This window comes from Camponotus vicinus, unplaced genomic scaffold (assembly GCF_025532165.1).
Source record: "Camponotus vicinus isolate PSW18456_S1 unplaced genomic scaffold, iyCamVici1.0 SCAF_13, whole genome shotgun sequence".
Taxonomy (NCBI): Eukaryota; Metazoa; Arthropoda; class Insecta; order Hymenoptera; family Formicidae; genus Camponotus; species Camponotus vicinus.
Genome location: NW_028141949.1, coordinates 1,605,485 through 1,627,507, shown reverse-complemented (window position 1 = coordinate 1,627,507; position 22,023 = coordinate 1,605,485). Strand labels below are relative to the sequence as shown.

Here is a 22,023-nt window from a genome sequence, read left to right as displayed (position 1 = left end):
TTCCCCTATATGACCGGTTGTGCCCTCGGAGTGGAACGTCGAGGTCAATGCTTTCCGTCCAAGGCTAAAGGACCGGGAGAGCTGAGGCTCGAGTAGGTACTCGGATACCGCGAGTACATGCGGTATTCGCGTCCAATGTCGGATGGCGAGCAGCGAGAGAAGCGAGACAAGGCAAGAAGGAGGAACCAACCTTGCCAGGGCCTCTCCTCTTTGCCTCGCTTACAACCTGCCTCATCTCTCCTTCGCCCAGACTCCTTCGAGGCTAAGCGAGTCTCTCGCTCTCGCCATCGAGAGCGACTCTCTTACATGCGCCACGTTGTCGCGGCTGCAGGGAATCGGATTTCACGTCCCACGATACCGACCGGAGAAGACCGGGAATAGAGATCTTGGAGACCGGATAGTTGAGTTGCATTTGCCAAGTCGCAAAATGCAACGTGTTTGAGTTTCCACTAGGTCCTGCGCTATGACATCAGGAATCGAGTTTGCACTGCAACCTTGTATCTCCCTGGCTGATTCTCGTGGTTGATGGTAATGCGACTGAAAATTTACTTCGAGACACATCCTGCATCCCAAATTCCACGGCGTTTTGAATATCAAGAGCGGAAGTTTGATCAATTTTTAACAATAATAACGCCTGACAGTTATCTCGGAGATATATCATGCAAGAACGTTGACACGACACGCGTTTTTACCGATCAATATCAATCTTTTGGTGTCTTTACATCACACTCTGTCTCGAGCTGGCAAGAACTGGGAAGTATCATTCCGCGAAATTGCAACCAATACGAAAGTCACAAGACGAAGGGATAGCGTGCTATTCTTGTTTTATGCTGCTCGCACTGCAGCTCCGCTTTCAGGATCATAACTTGTTACAACTGGACACTTTACAGCTGAAAACTAAAAGATTAAGAAGAGACTTCAGGATCGGAACGGCAGAACGAGGGCGCATTGTTTCTCGAGGTTTCTCACTAGCAAGAAATTAGATTTCTCGAACACTGGCAAACGGCAGCGTTGTAAGAAGATTTCTACCGAGCGCATTACACCGAAACAATTGCTCATTTTTATATTTATCACATTTCGCAGATTAAACCTTAAAAGAATAAAAGCACGTCGGACGAAAATCCGAAGCAGGTCGCGACTAATATGATTTTAATTTTTATGCTACAGTGCATAAAGAAATTTATTTTGCCATTTATCTCTATCGTCGCGAATAAATAAAGAGATAATTTCTATGTCACTTTTAAAATTAAAGTCGAAAAATGCGCAAAATTCAGATTTTACTCCATGCTTTAAACGCAATTGTTCGCGATAAAATTGCCGACACCAAAAAGGCAGGCTTGGTGAAAATTGTTCGTTGAATAACTGTCGTGAGCAATCTCTCAGGTAAATTAAGAAACGCCTCGCTGTGTAAAAAAATAATGTCCGATGCAGCTCCGGTATATTCAGCCGCGAAAATAACGATTAATGGATATGATTAAAACCAAGAACGCTTCCGTTACCACGCCCGATTTTTAAGAAAATCAATTGAAAACGGAGTATATTTTATAAATTTAATAGCATATTTTCTATTATTATTGCACGCATAGGAAATGTGAAATTTACGCATTTAATAATTATATTTAATTAATCATTCATCACAGCACACGCATTCTAGATGAAAATGACCATTAATTAATTATCACAGCGTAAATAGACTTTATACCCCAAAATTATTTAGAAAAAATTAGTCTCCTTGCTTTTCCTTCTCACTGACATTTATGATGCGTAAAATTATTGTTATATTATTATTAATAATATTAATAAATAAAATTATAAAATTTAATATAAAAATTACTATTTATAAATTTAATTTTCTTTACTTTAATATATTTAAATAAATATCATTATTAATTTAATAAATTTTAAATATTTTTTAAAATAATTATTTCAATTTTTACTTAATAATAATTTTATTATTTATTTATATAATATTATAAAAATATATAAATAAGTAAACTATAAATCTATAAGTTAGTTTGTATCGAGTATAAATTCATTTGCTATAATAAATTCGATTCCCTCACGGTAATAATCGGAAAACGAATGAAACACTTGTTTGGAGAAAATTTTGAAATCAGCTGGCTGACATTTCCGTCGGAATTTAAAGATACAATACTGATATTATGATTATAAGATCTGGGATATTAAACATTAACCATACGCGGCAACGTGTAATTTTGTAAGCTAATGATATTGGACATGTATACTTATCTTCATTATAACGCATACTTTTGACGATTTATTATATTCGAACCTGTCTCTAGAGAGCTGAGAGAAGTAGCGCAGCAAAGTGTAAAAATAATAAGTAATACAATCATTATTTTATCAGAGAGAGAGAGAGAGAGAGAGAAAAGATGGATTAAATCTGTTTCAAGTTCTTATTAAATGTACTTTTACAGATGGAATTATATATATTTTAAGACAAGAGAAAAGAGAAAGAGAAAGAGTGCGACAGAGTTATTAGCAACGATACTTGACAATCGAACATTATCGAACTTGCGAAAACTTTGCGAAAACAATTCGTTGAAATGTCTAATCCGCGTAAATCCCAAATCCGCGCGATTACGAGCTAAAATTGCGAGCGCGAGCGTTTAAACGATTAGACCTGACTGACGATAATTTAGCGAAGGCAAGAACTACCTACTACTTACTTAGGGAGGTGAACGAGGTACGTCGTCGAAAACGCCTAAAGATACGAGGATGGCGGGAATTTTCCCATCGTCGTCGTCGACGGCAGTTCGCGGACGCGCGTGTCTCTCCTAAACATTTCGACCAAGTACTTTAAGTTTATACGACGAGGACAAGTTTACGGAGTTTAACTTATTTGCTTCCGTGCCGGATTACCGGTTAAACGGTCCCAAACAAGCTAATACAAGCTCCATGCGAAAGGCGCGTGATCGCCGATATCGAGACCGCCGCAATTTTGTTGACCGTGCCGTGTTAAAGGCTAAAGAAACTTCGGAGCTAACCGACACCTCTTGTAAACGGCAGAAAAAGCGTTGTAAGAGTCGACGTGCTACGAATACCAGCGATCGCGTTTCCATCGGACCTCTTGACGATAACGATTATCGCCCTTTACGTCGCCTTATCGCATGTGTGACGTTGTGATTTGCGACGATAGGTTGCCACGATGGGCTATAACATTTGCAGGAGATAATAAAAGAAATATGAAAATTGCTTACGATAAGAGGATCATGGTTAACTTGAATGTGTGGTTTCAGTTATTTACATCGTCTAATCCGCTTAGGCAACTTGGAGATTAACGTCCCCTCTCCTGTTAGGAAATATTATAGAAAATTTATATTCTCTTGGAATATATACATTAAAAATGTGCAAGTTAAGACTAAATAATACCTAAACATATTTCTTGTATATTATACACGAACACATCATAAAGAAATTTACTCTTCTTCCGTATATTTTTTAATATAATTTTACTTATTGAACACAAAAAAATGGATTTATCATATTAATTATTTCTACTCAATTATTTCTTCAAACTTTCTATAATATAATTTGCGTAATAGTAAAATTTATGTTTGCAAAATCAAGAGCATTCATAAAGTTCGATATAAAAATTAGAATCATTCATTGCTTCAATTGCATTTTAAGTCAGTTTGCACCTGACTTCTTTAGCGCGAATTTTGTGCATGGTGTGTCAAATTCTACATGTATATTTCTAAACAGAGAGATTGAATAACCGATCAACGAGCAGGACTGGTGCAGTTATGTATGTATGTATGTTAGAAACTTGTTTAGCGCTCCCTGCCCCTCGGGACTAAAATTCTATGATGGCGTCGGCTGCTGCAGTCGATGCTCCAGACATGTAAATTCACGCCAGTCGATACACATCCGTACTATCGTAACAGTTCCGTTTAACTCAACTGCCACTTTATAACCGTGTCTTCGAACAAGCAGAAATTAAAAGCTTAATAAAATGCCCATTCGATCTTTGACAAAATTGCGAAAAATTGTAATGCTTTTTGAAATAGACCAGTATCTATGAATGGAAGAACGAATGGAATCATTCTCGCGTTGCATATTGATATGCAGTTACTGAGAAACATAATGTTTTCCTAGATCCCTGTTTTCCTATGGATGGTTTATACCGGTTAAAAGCAGATTTTTTATGATTTGTTCAAATTTAACAATTTCGAAATCGCCAGATAAACAAGTGAAATTATATGTCACAATATCTGCCATTAGAAAGATGAAAAGAGAAAATCGCGCATGCAATATATAACTATAAAGGTCAAATTAAATATTTATAATTGAAACATATGATAACCGATAATCGCGAAGCTTATCTTAAATCCCACGCAGCCTTTTCTCGACAAAATCGATATCAAGCTTCAGAGATACCGCGCTAAGATCGCAAATGAAAGTTATCAATTTCCAATAGAAAGATTAATATCAGATGTCGAGCGATGTAATACATTACATTGTTCGAGACGAGAAGTCATTGATATATCTCGCTCCTTTGCTCCGCAGTGCTATAAATAACAACTGCCGATATAATCGGGTCGGGCGATATTCCACAAAATTAGAAAAAGTTCTATATAGGAAAAAAAGTCTACTCTTAATACAACTCATCGATCGTCGTTTATCCCATCCCTCTCCGCTTCTTCTCAACGCCGACGTTTTTTTCTCCTTTCGCATGCGGCGTATCTGATACACCAAAGAATGCACAATGCAATCAGTGCAGTGATGTGACCAAATTATCGTCATCGCGATAAGCCAATCAGATATCGTTCGCCAAGACCAGCTGTGATCGAGACTCCTTTAATAGCTTCCGGCTAGAGAAGGCCTTCAGTATAAACCGGATCGAAGAATTTCCTAATATCCAAGCATCGATCGCTCGAAACGGCTATTTACTTTATATACTTCCACCTCCGGCTTTTCCACCCTCTTCTCTTTTTTTATCAAATCCCAAGATGAAGGCCTAGAAGATGAGAAAAAGAGTAAGGATGAGAGGACCATGATATCCTGGTTCCTTCATCCTCCAACTTTCGCCCTTCAAAATCCTATATTTATATAACGATTACGTTAACGGGAAGCCAATCTGAAACCTCCCGCACCCCCGCGATATAATGAAGGCTAATTGGGAAATTTTCCGTTGACGCCACGGCCGCGCATCCCCCGAAATTAATCGACTCAAGCTCCAAGCGAATCTCCGATAACACGTATTGCCGGTTGATAATAAAGTTCGATGGATCACGGGTACCGCGTTCGTTACTTTTTCCTCAAGACTCTTAAATCCCATTTAACCGGGCGCTTCTTCTTTATACATCGAGTCCTCGATCGAAGATCCATCGGTAGCGTCTCGACGCAGATTTCCGTACGATGAAGCGACGAAGGTGAGACGTGGAGACGAACGGCGTGATATTCAATTATAGGCAAATTAAATTTTCCGCTGCATGAATGAATTATCGATCTCAAGGATATCGGAGATCTCGTCCGAGCTTATCGATAAGGGAAATTCTCGATCATTTACTAATTGTAAGATTTTCACCCGCGGCGCGCCATGTACGAACTAAATTGACATTATCAGACGTCGCTCTAACACAAATTATAATTTGAATGCAAGTAATACTGTGTAACGTAACGTAACACATACCGCGGTGCAAGGGATTAAATTAATAACTCCACCCGTATTGTGTATGCGGTCATGGCTCGTATGAAAATCTCTTTCCCTGCAGCAAGAAAGGCTGCATTTAATGTTTTATTTATATCAGCGTCAAATTGCTTGCGCATAATGAGTGTTGGCTTGCTTCGCATGAAACCGCGTTGCGTAAACGAGTTTTTCATCACAGCGAGATATAAAGTACTTAACGACGGAAAACGGTCTGAAAGCCAATGTCTCTCTCTCGACGAAAGGGCGCACCGCTACCCCTTTCAATGCAGAAATTAACGTACCTTGGCTAATGCCTATTTTTGCAGAGCAATTTTTTTTCTCTCATCGCGGAACATTTCCCGCCGTAGACGAAAAAAGGACATTTACCGCTTCGTTTCATCGTTAAACCGCCTGCGCACGGCACGCGAGTCTTGGGATGAAAATTGCATTATGTTCGCCGAGTGACCCCATTCGGAAAGTAGCCGCACGCGGATACATCGATGAATGAAGACGGTTAATTCTACGTCAATTAATATTGACTCTCGTTTCATGTTCGAAAGGATCCTATCGCTAGCATGTTTCGCACCATATCCCACGTTCGAAAGATAACATTTATAATTGCCTTCCACTTATCTCGCAGAACTTTCTGTACATCAGAAATATCCTTGTTATTAATACTTAGCTTATTAGTACCATGATATTTGATCGTAATACAATTTGCTGCGTCAACTATCTCGTTGCTAAGAATAATTCACCGGAGAGATATCTTATTTTTAAAATATCGAGAAAAATTTTCAAAAAATGCGTATAAATTGTACAAGATATAAATTGCAAGTTATTAATACTTAGCTTATTAGTATCATGATATTTGATCGTAATACAATTTGCTACGTAAACTATCTCGTTGCTAAGAATAATTCACCGGAGAGATATCTTATTTTTAAAATATCGAGAAAAATTTTCAAAAAATGCGTATAAATTGTACAAGATATAAATTGCAAGTTATTAATACTTAGCTTATTAGTATCATGATATTTAATCGTAATACAATTTGCTACGTAACCTATCTCGTTGCTAAGAATAATTCATCGGAGAGATATCTTATTTTTAAAATATCGAGAAAAATTTTCAAAAAATGCGTCTAAATTGCAAGATTTTAAAAAAAGATTAACAAAAAGGAGCAGTTTGCTTAAATAATTTTAAAGTCTAATATACCTGCGTATACACACACAATATGCTGTGTCGCGACAAATCGCATCGTATATCTCAAGTGGCTCAATTTGGAGAGCGCAACCGAACGACCGAGCCTGGGCGACGCCTAATAAGGTATGAAGAGACGTACCGTTGAATATATGGCGAGGTGAGCGGGGGACGGACACGTGGCGCGCATATCTGTCAGCACGTGTCCGTTTGCGCGGGTGGCGTGCAGTATGCATAACACGCAATATAGCGAACGCGCCTATCCGTCGAGCGACGCGACGTGCTCGTTGTGTCGTCGTCACCTTCATCGTCGGCCGCATATGCATATTCAGGCTGCTCGACTAGACGCCGGGTAAATTAGACCATTTGGCCCGCTCCATTATTGAGGGAAACCTCGCGGAACGAAGCGGCTGCGAGCTCGTAATGCGCGACCGGTACATTCGCAACTCCGTGACTCCTCGGCTTTCGCAAAGTTCGCTCGAGGGGCCGCACGAAGGGAGGGTTTGGTTAGAGCCGACTCGACAGTACTGCCTGGGACAAGATGGTCCTACGAGAACAGTAAAATGTGCAGTTTCCCCAAACTTTGTCGGAACATGCAACGCGTTGATATGCACGAGTTCTGAGTGTGTTTTTCGCGTAAATATATTTATATAACGTAATGAGAGACATATGTGTATAACTATAATAATATAGTCGTCTATATTCTTATTATGTATATCAAAAATGGAAACGTAAAATTTCAGCTTTATTACAACGTTATTTCCTCGCGTTTGCCGTAATCAATGCCTAGTAGAATTTTAGACGAGCAAAGCAGAGACATATATCCTTGGCAAGACTCTGCATACATATGTTTCGCAATGCGCGAGTCTCATTACCAGTGCAAAATAATTCGCGTACAGGTAAAAAGATAAAATTCACAATTTTCCGCACAAAAAGTCGCAATTTTAGCGCTTTGAAAGTTTGTCCACCCCCTCACGAAATCATTGCGTTCGTCGCGGGCAGACTTATTCATCGAGCTATTACAATACTATCGCGATAAACGCCACCCTTTTCGTCGCCCTGTGCCTGTTCTTACATTGTGAGAAACGAAATGACACGCTGGTAGCGCGATTTTGCGTCCGGAGCAGTTCGTGGCAACGACCGATCGCTTCCGGTTTGGTTCCACGAGTCAAAGGGAGATACATCATCCTCGTCGAATCGACTCCTGTGCGCGTCATTCGGTACTTCGTAACGTTAATTACAGAACGCAGGCCCTTTCGTCGTCGCTAATGAGACGGCGAACTCGAACCGGAGAACAGTGTGCTTCGCAACAAGCAAGTTAAACAGGTCGATCCGACGCGGTATCGTAATCGTCGCATTTCTTCCAGATTGGCAAGTGATCGGGTAAACAAAAGACACCGACTGCAAATTAGCGTAAAGTTTTCCTTTTAGTAACAGAAAATTACTGTACAATAATTAATGTCATGTTTTTAGTTGGAGATATTATATCTGCTTATAGACGAAACGAAATAAAGATCACTTTCGCGGTATAAAGTAATAATAATGCAAAAGCGAACAGAATAATCGCGCGCGCTATTTCGCGAAACTCATTCCCACTTGAAGCTACTTAACTTCAGTCGAACATAGTCAGACTACCGGCAGTTGGCGAAAGACGGTAGCGAACCTAATTTCATATACAAAGAGCATCGAGAACGAAGGCTTCTCTGGATTTATAGTCGCGGTTCTCGGAAAACAAGACCTGAATACGGGGCAACGTATGCAGCCCCTTTCCTTTATTCGCGAGCGAGTTGCCTTATTCGACAGTATTCGTTGCGGGGGCGAGCGAGTTGCCTCCTCTCGCGCGCTTTTAAACTCTCGCGCTAAATAAAGTCGAGGGACGTTTAATTTACATACATTTAACTCCCCCTGCCATCTCTTCCTTCTCTCTCCTCCTCCCTTCATCTATCTTCCACCCTCGATCCACCGTCGGCAACGGCGTTCTCCTTCTCGTGCGGTCTGCTTCACGGTATCTCGCGGTCATCCCCTCTACTCGACAACGACAACCATTCAACCCCTGGTCTAGGAACCCAGGTTTCGCGCGTCTCTTTTCTCTCGCTCGCTCTGCTTTCCAGAAGCCTGTCACTGTCCGTCTCTCTCTCTCTCTCTGTCTCTCTCTTTTTCTCCCTCACGCGATTATTTTTCTCGTCGCTCTTATATTCTCTCCATCTCCCTTCATCTTTCTACATCACCCATTCACTCCTCAGTTACATGCTCTTTCGCTCTCTCTCTATCTATCTGTCTCCTTCCAACCCGAAAACTCGCTGACCCAATTTCCACAAAACTGCATTGCGTGTCCTACCTGCACACGATTGCTCCTATCTACCTACAATGCGTATTCGGAACTGCACGCTACTTCCTCCCCTTTCCCCCTTTTCTGCTGTATCCGATATATCGCCCCCGTGTGTGCATAGATACAATGCGCGCTACTGAATTTGCCTCTCACGAACATGGGAAAAAATCTGCTGTTTCGTGTCTCTGCTTGACGACAGGAATTATCGTAAAAAAAGCGAGAACTAGCAATACTAGGAATAATAGCACAACATGACATAATACGAAGTAATAATACGATGTAGAAAAAGAGCAAGTTGACGAAAGATCTCAAACATGTTACAATTAAATTCAATTTTTTCATTCATTTGTCGAACAGGGAATTTTTGTATCGTTTCAGCTTTTATCAAAAACATAATTTGCAGGAAATATATTAGATCGCGCTTCACATCGCGCAATGTATATTTATACACAGAGAGAGAGAGAGAGGGAGAGAGAGAGAGAGAAATTGGTGCGAATAATTCGTGTAATTATTATATAATTGTCCAACATTCAGTTGATTGTTTGACCATTCTCATAAATATCTATTTACTGATAACAAATTTTGTCATGTATCAACACGATATTTTTAAATTTGCAATGATGCATATAAATATATATTGTATGGAAAATAGTAATTAATATAAAACTCGTAATTTATCGATGTATAAATCAATTTAAACTTTACCATGTACGATTCAGTGATAACAGACAGTAAAAGGCAGACGATGTATGTTTTTATTTGATTCGCACGCGGGTTCTTCCTCATATTCTTAACATAAATCTAAAATTTCCTACATACAAGCTAACGTTTCTACTGAATCGACATTATGTAATATTATAGAATTTGTAAGACGATCTCATATATACGGCCAAGTACCTGGTATTCTAAAACAAAACCGGTCTTCGTTGTTTAGGAAACCCAAGTCAGCGTTCTCGCAGTTATTATTAATAGCGCCACGTTAACAAGTTTTAATAATACTGCAAGTGTAAGGTGAATACCGGTATTCTTTATGTCATTACTATACCGAAAATAACTTTCGTCAGTTCTTTGATGACTTTACATAAGCTGAAGCAACAAAAGCGAAAGGAGAGCGTACAATATACGATACGTATGAGAGTTGCGACATGTCGGTGTGTAAATTACCATCAGCGAGGTTTCTTTCGAATGCGCCCACCTAGAAGCCACGAACAGCGGGGATTACGTGAGATCCGAATCGAAAATCGAGATAAAAACTGGACAGCGAACCGTAATTACTGGCGCGGATCACAACGGCGATTAAATCCCACGCTCGATCCATCGCGATCCGTGGCAACAACTTTTAATTGCACTTTTTCGAGCAACGAAACTATGGCACGCGGCTGTTGTACACAGAATAGATGAAGAAAAACGTGAAAAAAGAGATGGAGGAGGAGCGGCGCGCTCTGCAAAAGCTTGCGACGAGATCAATGTTACGATCGACCGCGGACGAGAATAGAGCCGATAATTCTGCATCTCGCTGTCAGAAGGCGACGACCCAGACGCATTGTGTTACCAGGTAAACGCATGATTTGAGGTCAAAGTGTCATGAAAGGTTAACCGTAGTTGAATGAGTTCGCGTTAAGTTAGGCTTCGGTTTCGCCCGGATGTATCACGGGGCACAACGGCAGTTTAATGATCTTACTAACTCGGACAGGCTTTTCCATTATTAGTTCGACCCGCGGGTAAACTTCATCCGTTTTCGTGTCTCGATATAATTCACCGCTAACGCGACCAAGGAGATATCATTCTGATAAGATGACGCGTGGATACGAGATGCATAAACATGATTAGGATTGATGTTGGCGCATTCATCGTTTAACACCCTTGTCCAGGACATCGTGACGTCAACGCGTCGCGACTCTATCATTAATGAATTTTTCATAAAAGAGAGTTAAGCGACCTAATCTCGCGCGCTGTTCCCCGGTGTATCGTGACCCGATTGCGAAAGTATGCGCGATCAATTATTTACTCCTTGACATCGTACGGTCAATTGATGAGCTCCAATTAATTTGACATTGTACGGACATCGGCTGCATTAAATGTTTGCCTATATCAGATAAATAAAAAAAAACTTTTGTTTATAATTGACGAAACATATTTTTTCAAAAAAGGAAGAAAGTAAAACTTCTCGTGACGCAAATGCGCGAGCGCATTTTACCGCTCGACTTCAGATTTTCCGAGGCGACCGGTATTAGCGACCCGACGCGTCCGAGGTCGTCTATTTTTACGACAAATAAAAATATTTTATTAAAGCGAACGCGGAAAGAGAGTACCAGTAGTATAACGCGCTGCACAGGGGCGCGGTGCATGGCGCCCTCGGTTATGAAACTTTCATATCCAGACCGTATGCTCACCGGTAATGTAGAGTTAAAGGCAACGTAGAGGTCCTGGGAAAGTCGGAAGGCACGGTTTATCTGTCCTTAGAGAGCGATGCGGGGTTCCTTTTAGATTACGAGTACTTTACGTATTGTACGTATATACCGGACGATTGTAAAGTTTCGTAAAGCCTCCCGCGAAACATGTATCTTTATATATACTTTTTTTTTAAATATGTATAAAAGTACGTATCTCTTATCGTAATGCACTAAAATAATATCTAAAGTGTCATCTAAATGTTTTGATCAACGACGAATAAATTATTGACATCATTCTCTCAGAAATGAAATTACTGATATTACTTTCTCTCCTATTAGGGGAGTTTGCTGTTTTAATTAAACCCTTTATTGCGCACGTGTATAGCCACAATATAGATCCTCATTTTTCAGAGAAAATTCCTAACACGTTACTTCATCCAGCGGGCTAAAACTACCCCCAGCCAAATACAACAATAAGAGAGGGATGAGAGAGCGAACAACAACATTACGACTCTCGAGAATAACAATGACAGCGCGTTGTCCGCAGTTGAAATCCTCTTTCCTTTGGAGGGAAAAGTAAATATTACTGTCGAGCTCGTACGATAGTTTCGTAAATAAAGGGTAGCCACGTGCGTCACGAGCATAATGCGATTCTCAATCATATTAACGCTCTTGCGGACTTACTAGTATTTGATTTTATAAATGCGTCTTTCGATGAGAAAGAGAGATCTGATAAAAATATTAGACGAAAAGTTTTATCACCCCACACTTGACGTGTGGAAGTGGAAATAATGTTTTATGTAGACAGCATTTATCGAGGGATTTAACGTTAATTATAATAAAGTTTTTTTCGATTAGATGATAATGATTATTTAAGCGGAAGACGTGCCGCGAGATAGCTCGTATATTACGCAAAGTTTATCACGGGTCATACCAAAATGAACGTGCCAGCTACACGTGTCGGGTTAACCATTAATTCAGGCTTACTCATACACAATTCAAATGCAGCCCGAAACCATAGCGATACGAGCTCGCCGTCCTCTAATTTAAGCCACATCACAAGAGCAGCGCACGTTGATTAGCCTAGGCAAATGATTGGTGATACGTACGCCTGGTCGGCTATCTCGTCGGTAAGCATAGCTTATTTACGCAAGAAGCATAGTACTCCGCGTTTGCATTCAGTAGTAAGAAGCTGCAGATCCTATTACATGGTTACAATACATAAGTCGCTACGTAAATACATTGAGTTTTGTACATGCGCTGCTTTCGTGATTTTGAATTGTCAATGTTATAAATATTACATCATTAAATAATACGTAAATTAAAAATGCTAAAAGAGAAAAGTTCTCTTCTCATTTTTTATTATTTTATGAAATATCGAACACAATTATATAATAATATTATCTTGGGATTACCATTAAATGAAATTAGAAGTTGAAGAATTAATATTTTTCCACGATTAGTAAATAAAAATAAAATTAATAAATAAAAATAAAATTAGTAAATAAAAATAATTCTTTCGAAATTTTTCGTATACTTACCAAGTATTCGGGAAACGGAATTCTACTCTCCATCGATTTCTCCTCTTGGTACAAACGCGGGCTATTCCTACTTTGATATATCTATCGGATTACAATCTGCTAGCTCTTCGCAATCGCAGCGAGTCCATGAAGGAATGAAGGTAAATCCAGTTATCGTACACTTTGCACTCATGACACTAGTAATTTGATTAGCGCCAAATGTCCGTCGATCAGTCCAATTAATAGAGTGACCAAGCCGGTTATCTATCGCTGGAAAATGATAAAAGAGAAAGTTAATTAAACTATAAAAAATAGTAATAAAATACATATATGTAATCTCACGAATAAAAGTGGAAAAAGCGCGAATTATACGTCCCAATAAATATTATTGATCGTCGGTTAACGATTTCATAATCTTCTATTGTACAACAAAATTTATAGGGCATTTTTCATATTTTCGCCTTCTCCAGTTATGTATGTGTTTTCTCTTATCTATTCCCTAGTATGAAACGCGGTAACTTAGATGATATAAAAGAAATGGACAATCGAAGGAAACATTCAAGGAGACAGAAAATCGTAAAGCTATTTCGTCGGAATATCGCAAAGCACATTCGAGTTTATGGAAGAGTATCCGGTAGACGCATATGAACGGAAAAAAAGCGGCGAAATGGTTATGCAATATAGCTGAATTAAAAAGGAATTGAAAAGAATTTATTTTACGAAATCGAATATCTAATCTTTTACTTGAAGAAATTTAATTTTATTCTTAAACGGAATAAAATATTTATTTCTTCCAATCACAAATTGCTAATTGCGACATATATATACATATTGTAAAATATAAAATTCCTGAATCTTTTTTATAAAATCACTAATTGATTTAAACATTATTAAAATTTCTTTCTTCATTTTAATCTCTTAATTCACAGTTTAATTGAAAAAAATAAAAATTTTATTCTGTTATATGCATATATACATAAATACATACATACATATATATATATATATATATATATATATATATATATATATGCATACATATATAACAGAATATTTATTTTTTTAAATCAAATTGTAAATTAAAAGATTAAGATGGGGAAACGCATTTTAAAAAATTAATGAATTAATATATACATATTCTTTAATTCATTTATTTTTGTTATTCTTTAATTCATTTATTTTTACAATAATAAGCTTGAGAATCAAACAGTATATTGTTATTAATGGGCGTTTTTCAGCAAGCAATACAGAGGACACAGTATCACTTCATCCTTGTTGGTTGCCGATATAAACAAGGATGAAATGATTCACTGTGGTTGCCGATATAAACAAGGATGAAATGATTCACTGTGTTACACTGTGTCCTCTGTATCGCTTGCTGAAAACGCCTAATAATAATTCATTCTATGTTTGTAATATCGCACAGATCGTACTCTCGCAATTGAAATCTCGATGACGTAGTAAATCGTGATAATCGCGAAATATCTCCCCATCTAGATCTAACTACTGAAATTTGCATATCGCTCGGATGTGGGACCTTTCGTCTTCCCCGGGAAGACGCACACATGCGCATACAGATGCGCACGTATGTATGCACATGTATATATGTGTACTTGGCACGAATGCGAGATTCTTTCTTCTTAATGCCAGCCATTTTTTGAAAATTAACATACCTGGCGATAGTAAAGCACCCATTGCACTTTGGAATATACGAAGACAATTTCGATCGACTACGAACGACAATACGCACAAGACGAAATGCGATACTATCAGCGGCGATTTCGCGTAACGTTTAACCCATCGAAACGAACGCGTTCGACACTTGATGACATTTATGACACACTTATGACACTCACGGTAATTCTACGCGCGCGAGAAGCACTTTTATATTATAACGATCGCGAAAAATACGGGGCGATGAAAAATATACGCGAATGTGACTCCGCACGCGACGCGATTCACCGTGAACATCGTATCGAGAAGCGACATTTCGATTCTCGAAATATCGAAACTCGGACAAGATGGCGCACGAACGTATTTCCGCAATAGCGGCGGAAGTAACGGTACGGCCATAACTAGACTAACCTTTTTAGGTTGGGTTTATTGGCAGCACGTTGTCACGAAGTGAGTACGATGTATTATTAAGCATTTTTTTCGTAATAAGTATTCCCCTTTTTTCGTTAAATCTTGTCGTAAATTTAGCAACAACATCTTTTTACAAAATCCGGGTATTTAAACAAAAGTCGCGTGAGAAACAATTGCAAGACGATGTGTTAACATATGCACACAAATCATGTTTCGTTGTCATTATTCATTGAAAATTTCCTGATTGTTCTAAATTTAGTGTTAATTTTTCACAATCCTATTTCTTCCCCGTTATATTTTTCCTGAATTGAAATTGTAAATCGAAACGAATCTTGGTTACATCTCACAATACTTTCGAGTAAGAAGAGCTTTGCGATTATCAAATGATTATCGAAAAACTACTCTTTGTATCATTAAAGAGTCATATAATTATCGTGACAAGTTTATAATTCTCAAGATTCTATTCTAGATAAGACATCATGCAGATTTTCGTGAAAACCCTCACTGGTAAGACCATCACTCTCGAGGTCGAAGCCTCTGATACCATTGAAAATGTGAAAGCTAAGATCCAGGATAAAGAGGGAATCCCACCAGATCAGCAACGACTTATCTTTGCTGGCAAACAATTGGAAGATGGACGTACTCTCTCTGATTATAACATTCAAAAAGGTACTAGTATATACAATTTTATAATTTACAGAACTTGAGATGTGATTGGGATCATAAATGTAAAAGCTTTTATATACAACAATTTGGATTATTTGCTCTAAGTTTATAAATATATATCTCATTTTGAATGATATTGAGATAGAAACAGACGATAAAATATGCAATAACCATTTCAATAGAATCCACTCTCCATCTCGTACTTCGTCTCCGAGGAGGTGTAATTGAACCTACTTTGCGTATATTGGCGCAAAAATACAATTGTGACAAAATGATCTGTCGCAAATGTTATGCTCGTCTTCATCCTAGAGCAACTAATTGCCGTAAGAAAAAGTGTGGACACACAAATAACATTCGGCCAAAGAAGAAGTTGAAGTAAGCTAAACACTATGCTAAGTTCTATTTCTATGTTATGAACATAGAAATATATATTTCTTATGTCTGGCTTATCATCAATAAATATTGATTGGTAAATTGATATCTTGTACTTTATTTCTCATGTATTTTCTTGATAAAATAATTATTATATAATTCTTAAAATTCAAGATGCAATGCCAAGTATTAAGTAAGCATAAAATTACCTTATATTGGCAATAATACTTTATTAGTATAGAGAATATCTACAATATATAATAATAAATAATAATATATTATAATAATTTAATGTATAAAGTGCAAAATTAACTTGATTTTATCCAGGACATATTCCTTCCATAAGCAATTTATATTGAGAAGCATAAGTTTCATATAAATTTGTATCGTTTGGATTTGGTGTCGAACCACCTGACTAAAAATATTTATGAGGTTACAAGATACTATATTATATTATATGTACCATATTTTTACATACCGTGGCTCTTTTCACATATTGTTCATATATATTTATGCTTTCATTTTTAACACTAGGTAGTGTAATAATAGTAGCCATAGATTCAGGAAAGGATGCTTGTTGGATTAATTTTGAACGCAATTTGCTATTATCTGTGGTATATGTTGCATTACGTCCTATTAAAACAAACCTAAAAGAGAAAATGTTGAGTAAAACATATAAAATTTTATTTATACTTATAAGAATATATTATATATATTATTGTTACCTTTTATAAAGAAGAATATCACTTCGTTTTGGATATTCTGGTTGTGTGCCATATACCTCTTTCATAGATGGAAACAATGATTCAAATGATATTAGCTCTGAGCTTTCTTTAGAAATAATTAATTGAGAATCATCCATTTGTTGATGACTTTCATCTTCATCTGAACTTGAGTCCTCACTTGAACTGCAATATATCATCCATTTAGTAACACTAATAAATTATAAGTGTAATTAATTTTGAAGGAAATATGGTAATCAAATTTTATATATACCTTGCACTAGATGTTGTACTGCTTGTACTGCTCTGACCAGTCATAGACGGATTTTTCATATTTAAATTTTTATTACCTGCTTCTTCTCTTCGCCTACCTGGTCGTACACGAACAGCAAATGGACTGTAGCATGTGGTAAAGTGCGGCATAAAATCTCTAATGGAGTGACTTATTTTATAAGCATATATCTCAGATAGCAAGGACAATTCATATGGTCTAAAATATTTACAGTGAATTTTTCAATTAAATATAAATTGATAATATACATGAAGATGTATATAATCACAAAATAAGTAATACCTATGATAATCATAATAAACGTCAATCATTTCTTCTATTGAATTTTGCACTTGTATCATTTCTGAACAAGATTTAGTTATTTCATCAAATGCATAAGGAAGACATTTCAATACATTTTTATCCCACCATTGTGTTAGAAGCCTTGTTTTACGCGAATAGCGGCATGCAGGAGGATGATGAAGGTAATAATCTGTCAAGAGTTCCCATATTGGAGGCTTGCCTTCTTCAGGTACAAACAATCCTAAGATATATTAAAAAATAATTATATATGGAATATTTTGCAAAAATCAGATATTACAGATATATGTTTATTTACCCAGAAATAAATTAATTGTGTGCTGTTTTTCTTGATCGCTAAATGTATTACTGTAATATCTACTCAAAGTTTGCATAATGTCATTACCTTGACTTGTCCATGGAGCAGTTTTTCTAAATAATAATAGTTGTGTGATTAAATTTATTTTATTTTTATACTGTCATATGCTCAAATGTAATCATATTAACCTGTATGTTTTAATTCTATGTACTAATTGTGAGCCACCATATTGCAAAGCTAGGGTATCCCCATGATCTTCATATAATTCTTCTAACATCCTCACACAATCAGAATCAAATTCAAGTTTAGGAGTTTCTAATACACCCAAAGCACATAATTGAAATCCTAAAGCACATTTTCCTATTGCAAACTGAGCTGTATTAGTTCGATCTAAACAGTCTACACAATTTGTTCTGATAATCCCAGTTTGTACAGTTCCTCTCCTAGCAAAACATTCTGCCACTTTACTCTCAATTTGATTTAACTCGTACAGTTTATTGACATCTATATTTGAATTGGAACTATATATAGAATTTGTTTGTCTATTACAATCCGTTTTAGTTAAAACATTAATAGAGCTTTTGGTATCATTCAAATTTGATGATAAAGTCGAGTTTGAATTCGTCTTGTGAAGTTTTCTGATATTATTATTTTGTGATGAGAAAAGATATCTCTGACTATAATAAGGATTATGTGATTGGAAAATACCAGTCTTTAGCACAGCATTATAAGCAATATTTGCCAAACGCCCCATAACATTTACTTCTTTCCTGTAAAAAAAAAATTGTAATACTTTTATATTGTCATTTTCTGAATTTTTATGTTATAATTTAACATGACTTGCCTTTTATTCATACGTGCCATATCAAAACTTATATATTGAATATGATGCTCTGGAGGTAAAAATTGATTTAAATATTTTACAGCTACACTTAATTCTTCGCTTAATGTACTTTCATGTTTTTTTTTCTCCCGTTTTTTTACTAGATTTAACAATATTATCGGTGATCCATATCTTTTTAACAGTTGATTAAAATGTGCTCCTAAAAAGTAATTTTATATATATAAAAACAATAATCTTATATTTATAAAAACAAAATTAATTTGTTGATTTTCAATATTAATACCTGCTGTTTCTACATAAGGATCGGATAAGTCACAAATTATAGTTGGCTTTGGTACCATTTTACTAACATCTTGACTCCAATGAGCAGGCACTGATCCGCGCATTTGTACAAAAGAACTGAAACGTCCTTTACTCAAAGAACTTACACCAGAATCATGAACGATTTGTTCCGTTTCTACTTCGTTCGCCACATCTCCCTATAATTATATGATTATTTATTAGTTTATACAAATATTTATGAGAAACTCATATCATAATATACAATTGTGTATTTACATTAAAATTTGCACCACGTTTCAAAAAACGTGTCCCTGCATATTTATTACTTCTTCTGGCAATAATAGTAACGTACATAGACCTCCCAAAAATGCTCACATTTGATTGACCAATAAAGCCATGTATTACATACAATATCCAGTCAGGATGCAAATCTTTTTCTACAGGTTTTAACAAATAGGAATTCCATACAAAGCGACGATGTGGATTGCTACGTATACCATAATCCATATATTTCTCGCTTTCACTATAATCATGTTCCATATCATTATTGATCATATATTTTAAATATATATTGCACTTAAATAAAATATTCACTTATTTTCTCTGATTGAATTATGTATATAAAAAAACATAAGTCTTTTAAGTTTCATACCATTCAGCCTGCCAATCTTTTCTAAACGTCCACATGTTAAAAAAATCCTCAGAGTCTTCCAATTCTTCCGATTCCTTCTGTTCAATAGGCGTATCAATGGGAATATCAGATTTAATGTGCCTTGGTGGTGCCATATTACTTTGAAATGTATGCGATATGTCATACGAATAACTGAAGTAAAAATTACTACTGAGATCGATACTTTGAAACATCTTTACATATCTCTGTTCATCTGGATGAAATACTCGTACGATATCATTTGGTATATATATCATTGATGTGTCTTCTATCTTATATATCGTGTGATGACCAATAACTGCAATTCGGCGACGTTTCGTAACCAAAATTATATAATATCCCTCCAGGAAACGTACAAACCCTAGATATTAAATATTTTTTTTCTAAAATATGTTTTTTATATTATCATTATAATTACTCTTATTAATTATTTTATTTTTTGAATACTCCTTATATTTTTACTATATATAATAGTAATTATTACATTTAAAAGAAAAAAAATTGCTAGCTTTTTATACTAGTAATCTATTATATTAATTATATTAATTTGTATATTATATATATAATCATAATCATAAACACATATTACAAATATAAAACATCCATTCTATGGTGTGTAATCCATGCATTCAATTTTTAATTACTCTATGAGAAATATAAATACATAAATAGCATACCATGCATAAAAAAGATTATGTACATACAAGATATATCAGAATATCGCTTATTAATTCTGTTAATCATATAATTCTTACTCTATTCTAATTGATTGCATTAAATATCATATTAACCAAATAACTATTATATATAACTTTCTAGTGTAACCAATATTTTGTCATATTCTTTTAAAATTAATATTTAAGATATATTTCACGAATATAATATTTCACCAACTAATTTCATGCTTAACAATTTGTAATAATATATTGATGCATTAACAAATAACTTGCATACCCTTTATTTCCATCGCTAATTGTTTCTAGAACAAAGTTACTTTAACTATCTTTGTCAATATGAAGCTCATTATGCCTTACCAAGAAGAGCAAAAGCTCGCACTAGCCTGGGGAAAGTATCTCTCTGCCACATATTCTTCCAGGAGAAATTAGTTTGTGTCGGTTTATGCAGTGGTTTTTGTGATTCTTGTGGCTCAGGCTCCTCTGATATACTCGAACTAGGTGCAGGATCTTTACTATTCTTGTCTTCATTAGCAAGCAAATATAAGTAAACTAATTTTGTATGATGCATAATTAATAATAATTTCCAATAAGATGCTTTTAATATCTGATATAGTAATATTAGTAGTTTAGGAATAGTGTGTGTGATATATGTTGTGGTAGAGTAGTTAAATATCATACCGTTGATGAAGAAGCATAAAATATTGAGGAGCCTAAGCTTCAATATTTGTATCAATAATATAGAATAATAGAGAGAAAAAGAGAAAGAAAAGAAAAGTGCATATGCTATAAATACAAGATAAATGCTTGAATCAAAATATGTGTTACACTATATAAATTATTACATTTAATACACATATATATACTATAGAAGCTTATATACGTGCAGTTATTAGTTGTTATATTTATTGATACATATTAAGGAAGAATATGTTTAATAATCTTACCAACAATTCCAAAGGCAGATATAGCACGAGCAACACTGCCAATATTGTTGCGTTGTCCTGTTCGTGTTCTATTACCCATCTCTATCATATTAACCAGATCTTGTATTTCATCCTGAGTATACTCTCTCTTATCATCTATTACAATCAATTCTCTTGGTTCCATTCTGTCAATTTTTAGAACTCGAAAACGCGTTAATATATTGTTTGATCCCATTAGATAAAATCGCTATAAAATATAAAAACGCAAATGTAAATTATGATTGTATAATTAAATTGATAAAAAGGCTGAAATATATATATTTAATTTTTTTTTATTTAAAACTTACGGATTTTGTTTCGTAAAGATTAATTTTCTGTATGGAGGAAATAATTGGATGAAATACTACAATTGGTTTGTTTTGTTCCTCCATGGTAATGTAGTATTTATTATGATTTTATAGTAAGAAATTCTTGAAAAATTTTTTTAATTTTCGCGATTTGTCATTTGGTTTTGCTTCAAGCTGCTTCGAGTTAAAAACCCACGAAAACTTAACCTTTCGATCAATTGACAGATTTACTTGACGAGAGGGCGTTGGCGTAAAATGCATTTTTCCAAGAGAAAACAAATTCTATATTTCTATAATATTAGTAATTTTCAATGTTATTTTGCCAATATATTAACTAATATTTGCATATAAGATTTACAATTGTCCTTATAAGAATTTTTATATAGAATCCAGACTTAAAAAGTTATATAGATAAAATGATATACACTTGAAATTGGATATAAAGGAAAT

The 22,023-nt window shown here is 35.7% G+C and overlaps 2 protein-coding genes and 1 long non-coding RNA gene across 6 annotated transcripts in view; 1 reads left to right on the top strand and 2 right to left on the bottom strand.

Annotated features, from left to right (window-relative positions):
- LOC145963900 (uncharacterized) overlaps window positions 1-13,138 on the bottom strand; it is a 127,666-nt gene extending 114,528 nt beyond the window's left edge. Inside the window, exon 1 of the long non-coding RNA XR_014436297.1 lies at window positions 13,117-13,138. This is a non-coding gene — a long non-coding RNA (uncharacterized LOC145963900). The remainder of the gene's footprint in view (window positions 1-13,116) is intronic.
- A 1,971-nt stretch (window positions 13,139-15,109) lies between these two features.
- Rpl40 (ribosomal protein L40) lies at window positions 15,110-16,324 on the top strand. Of its 2 annotated transcripts, none has more exons than XM_083086219.1 (3): window positions 15,110-15,219; window positions 15,650-15,849; window positions 16,029-16,324. In XM_083086219.1, exons 2-3 carry the CDS (start codon window positions 15,660-15,662, stop codon window positions 16,223-16,225), a joined length of 387 nt encoding a protein of 128 aa, XP_082942345.1. In that variant the 5' UTR covers window positions 15,110-15,219; window positions 15,650-15,659; the 3' UTR covers window positions 16,226-16,324. The 2 variants fall into 2 exon arrangements, with proteins under 2 accessions (XP_082942345.1, XP_082942346.1); XM_083086220.1 differs by lacking the exon at window positions 15,110-15,219 and adding an exon at window positions 15,381-15,538.
- Window positions 16,325-16,423: 99 nt separating this feature from the next.
- Fig4 (polyphosphoinositide phosphatase FIG4) lies at window positions 16,424-21,855 on the bottom strand. Of its 3 annotated transcripts, none has more exons than XM_083086204.1 (14): window positions 21,574-21,855; window positions 21,248-21,473; window positions 20,661-20,825; window positions 19,609-19,987; window positions 19,233-19,479; window positions 18,958-19,153; window positions 18,675-18,873; window positions 18,019-18,600; window positions 17,831-17,943; window positions 17,515-17,755; window positions 17,215-17,370; window positions 16,944-17,126; window positions 16,697-16,865; window positions 16,424-16,633 (listed from the first exon to the last, which is right to left on the bottom strand). In XM_083086204.1, exons 1-14 carry the CDS (start codon window positions 21,655-21,657, stop codon window positions 16,538-16,540), a joined length of 3,036 nt encoding a protein of 1,011 aa, XP_082942330.1. In that variant the 5' UTR covers window positions 21,658-21,855; the 3' UTR covers window positions 16,424-16,537. The 3 variants fall into 3 exon arrangements, with proteins under 3 accessions (XP_082942330.1, XP_082942329.1, XP_082942332.1); XM_083086203.1 differs by having other exon boundaries at window positions 17,215-17,430; window positions 21,574-21,854; XM_083086206.1 differs by lacking the exon at window positions 20,661-20,825 and having other exon boundaries at window positions 17,215-17,430; window positions 21,574-21,854.
- Window positions 21,856-22,023: the final 168 nt, after the last annotated feature.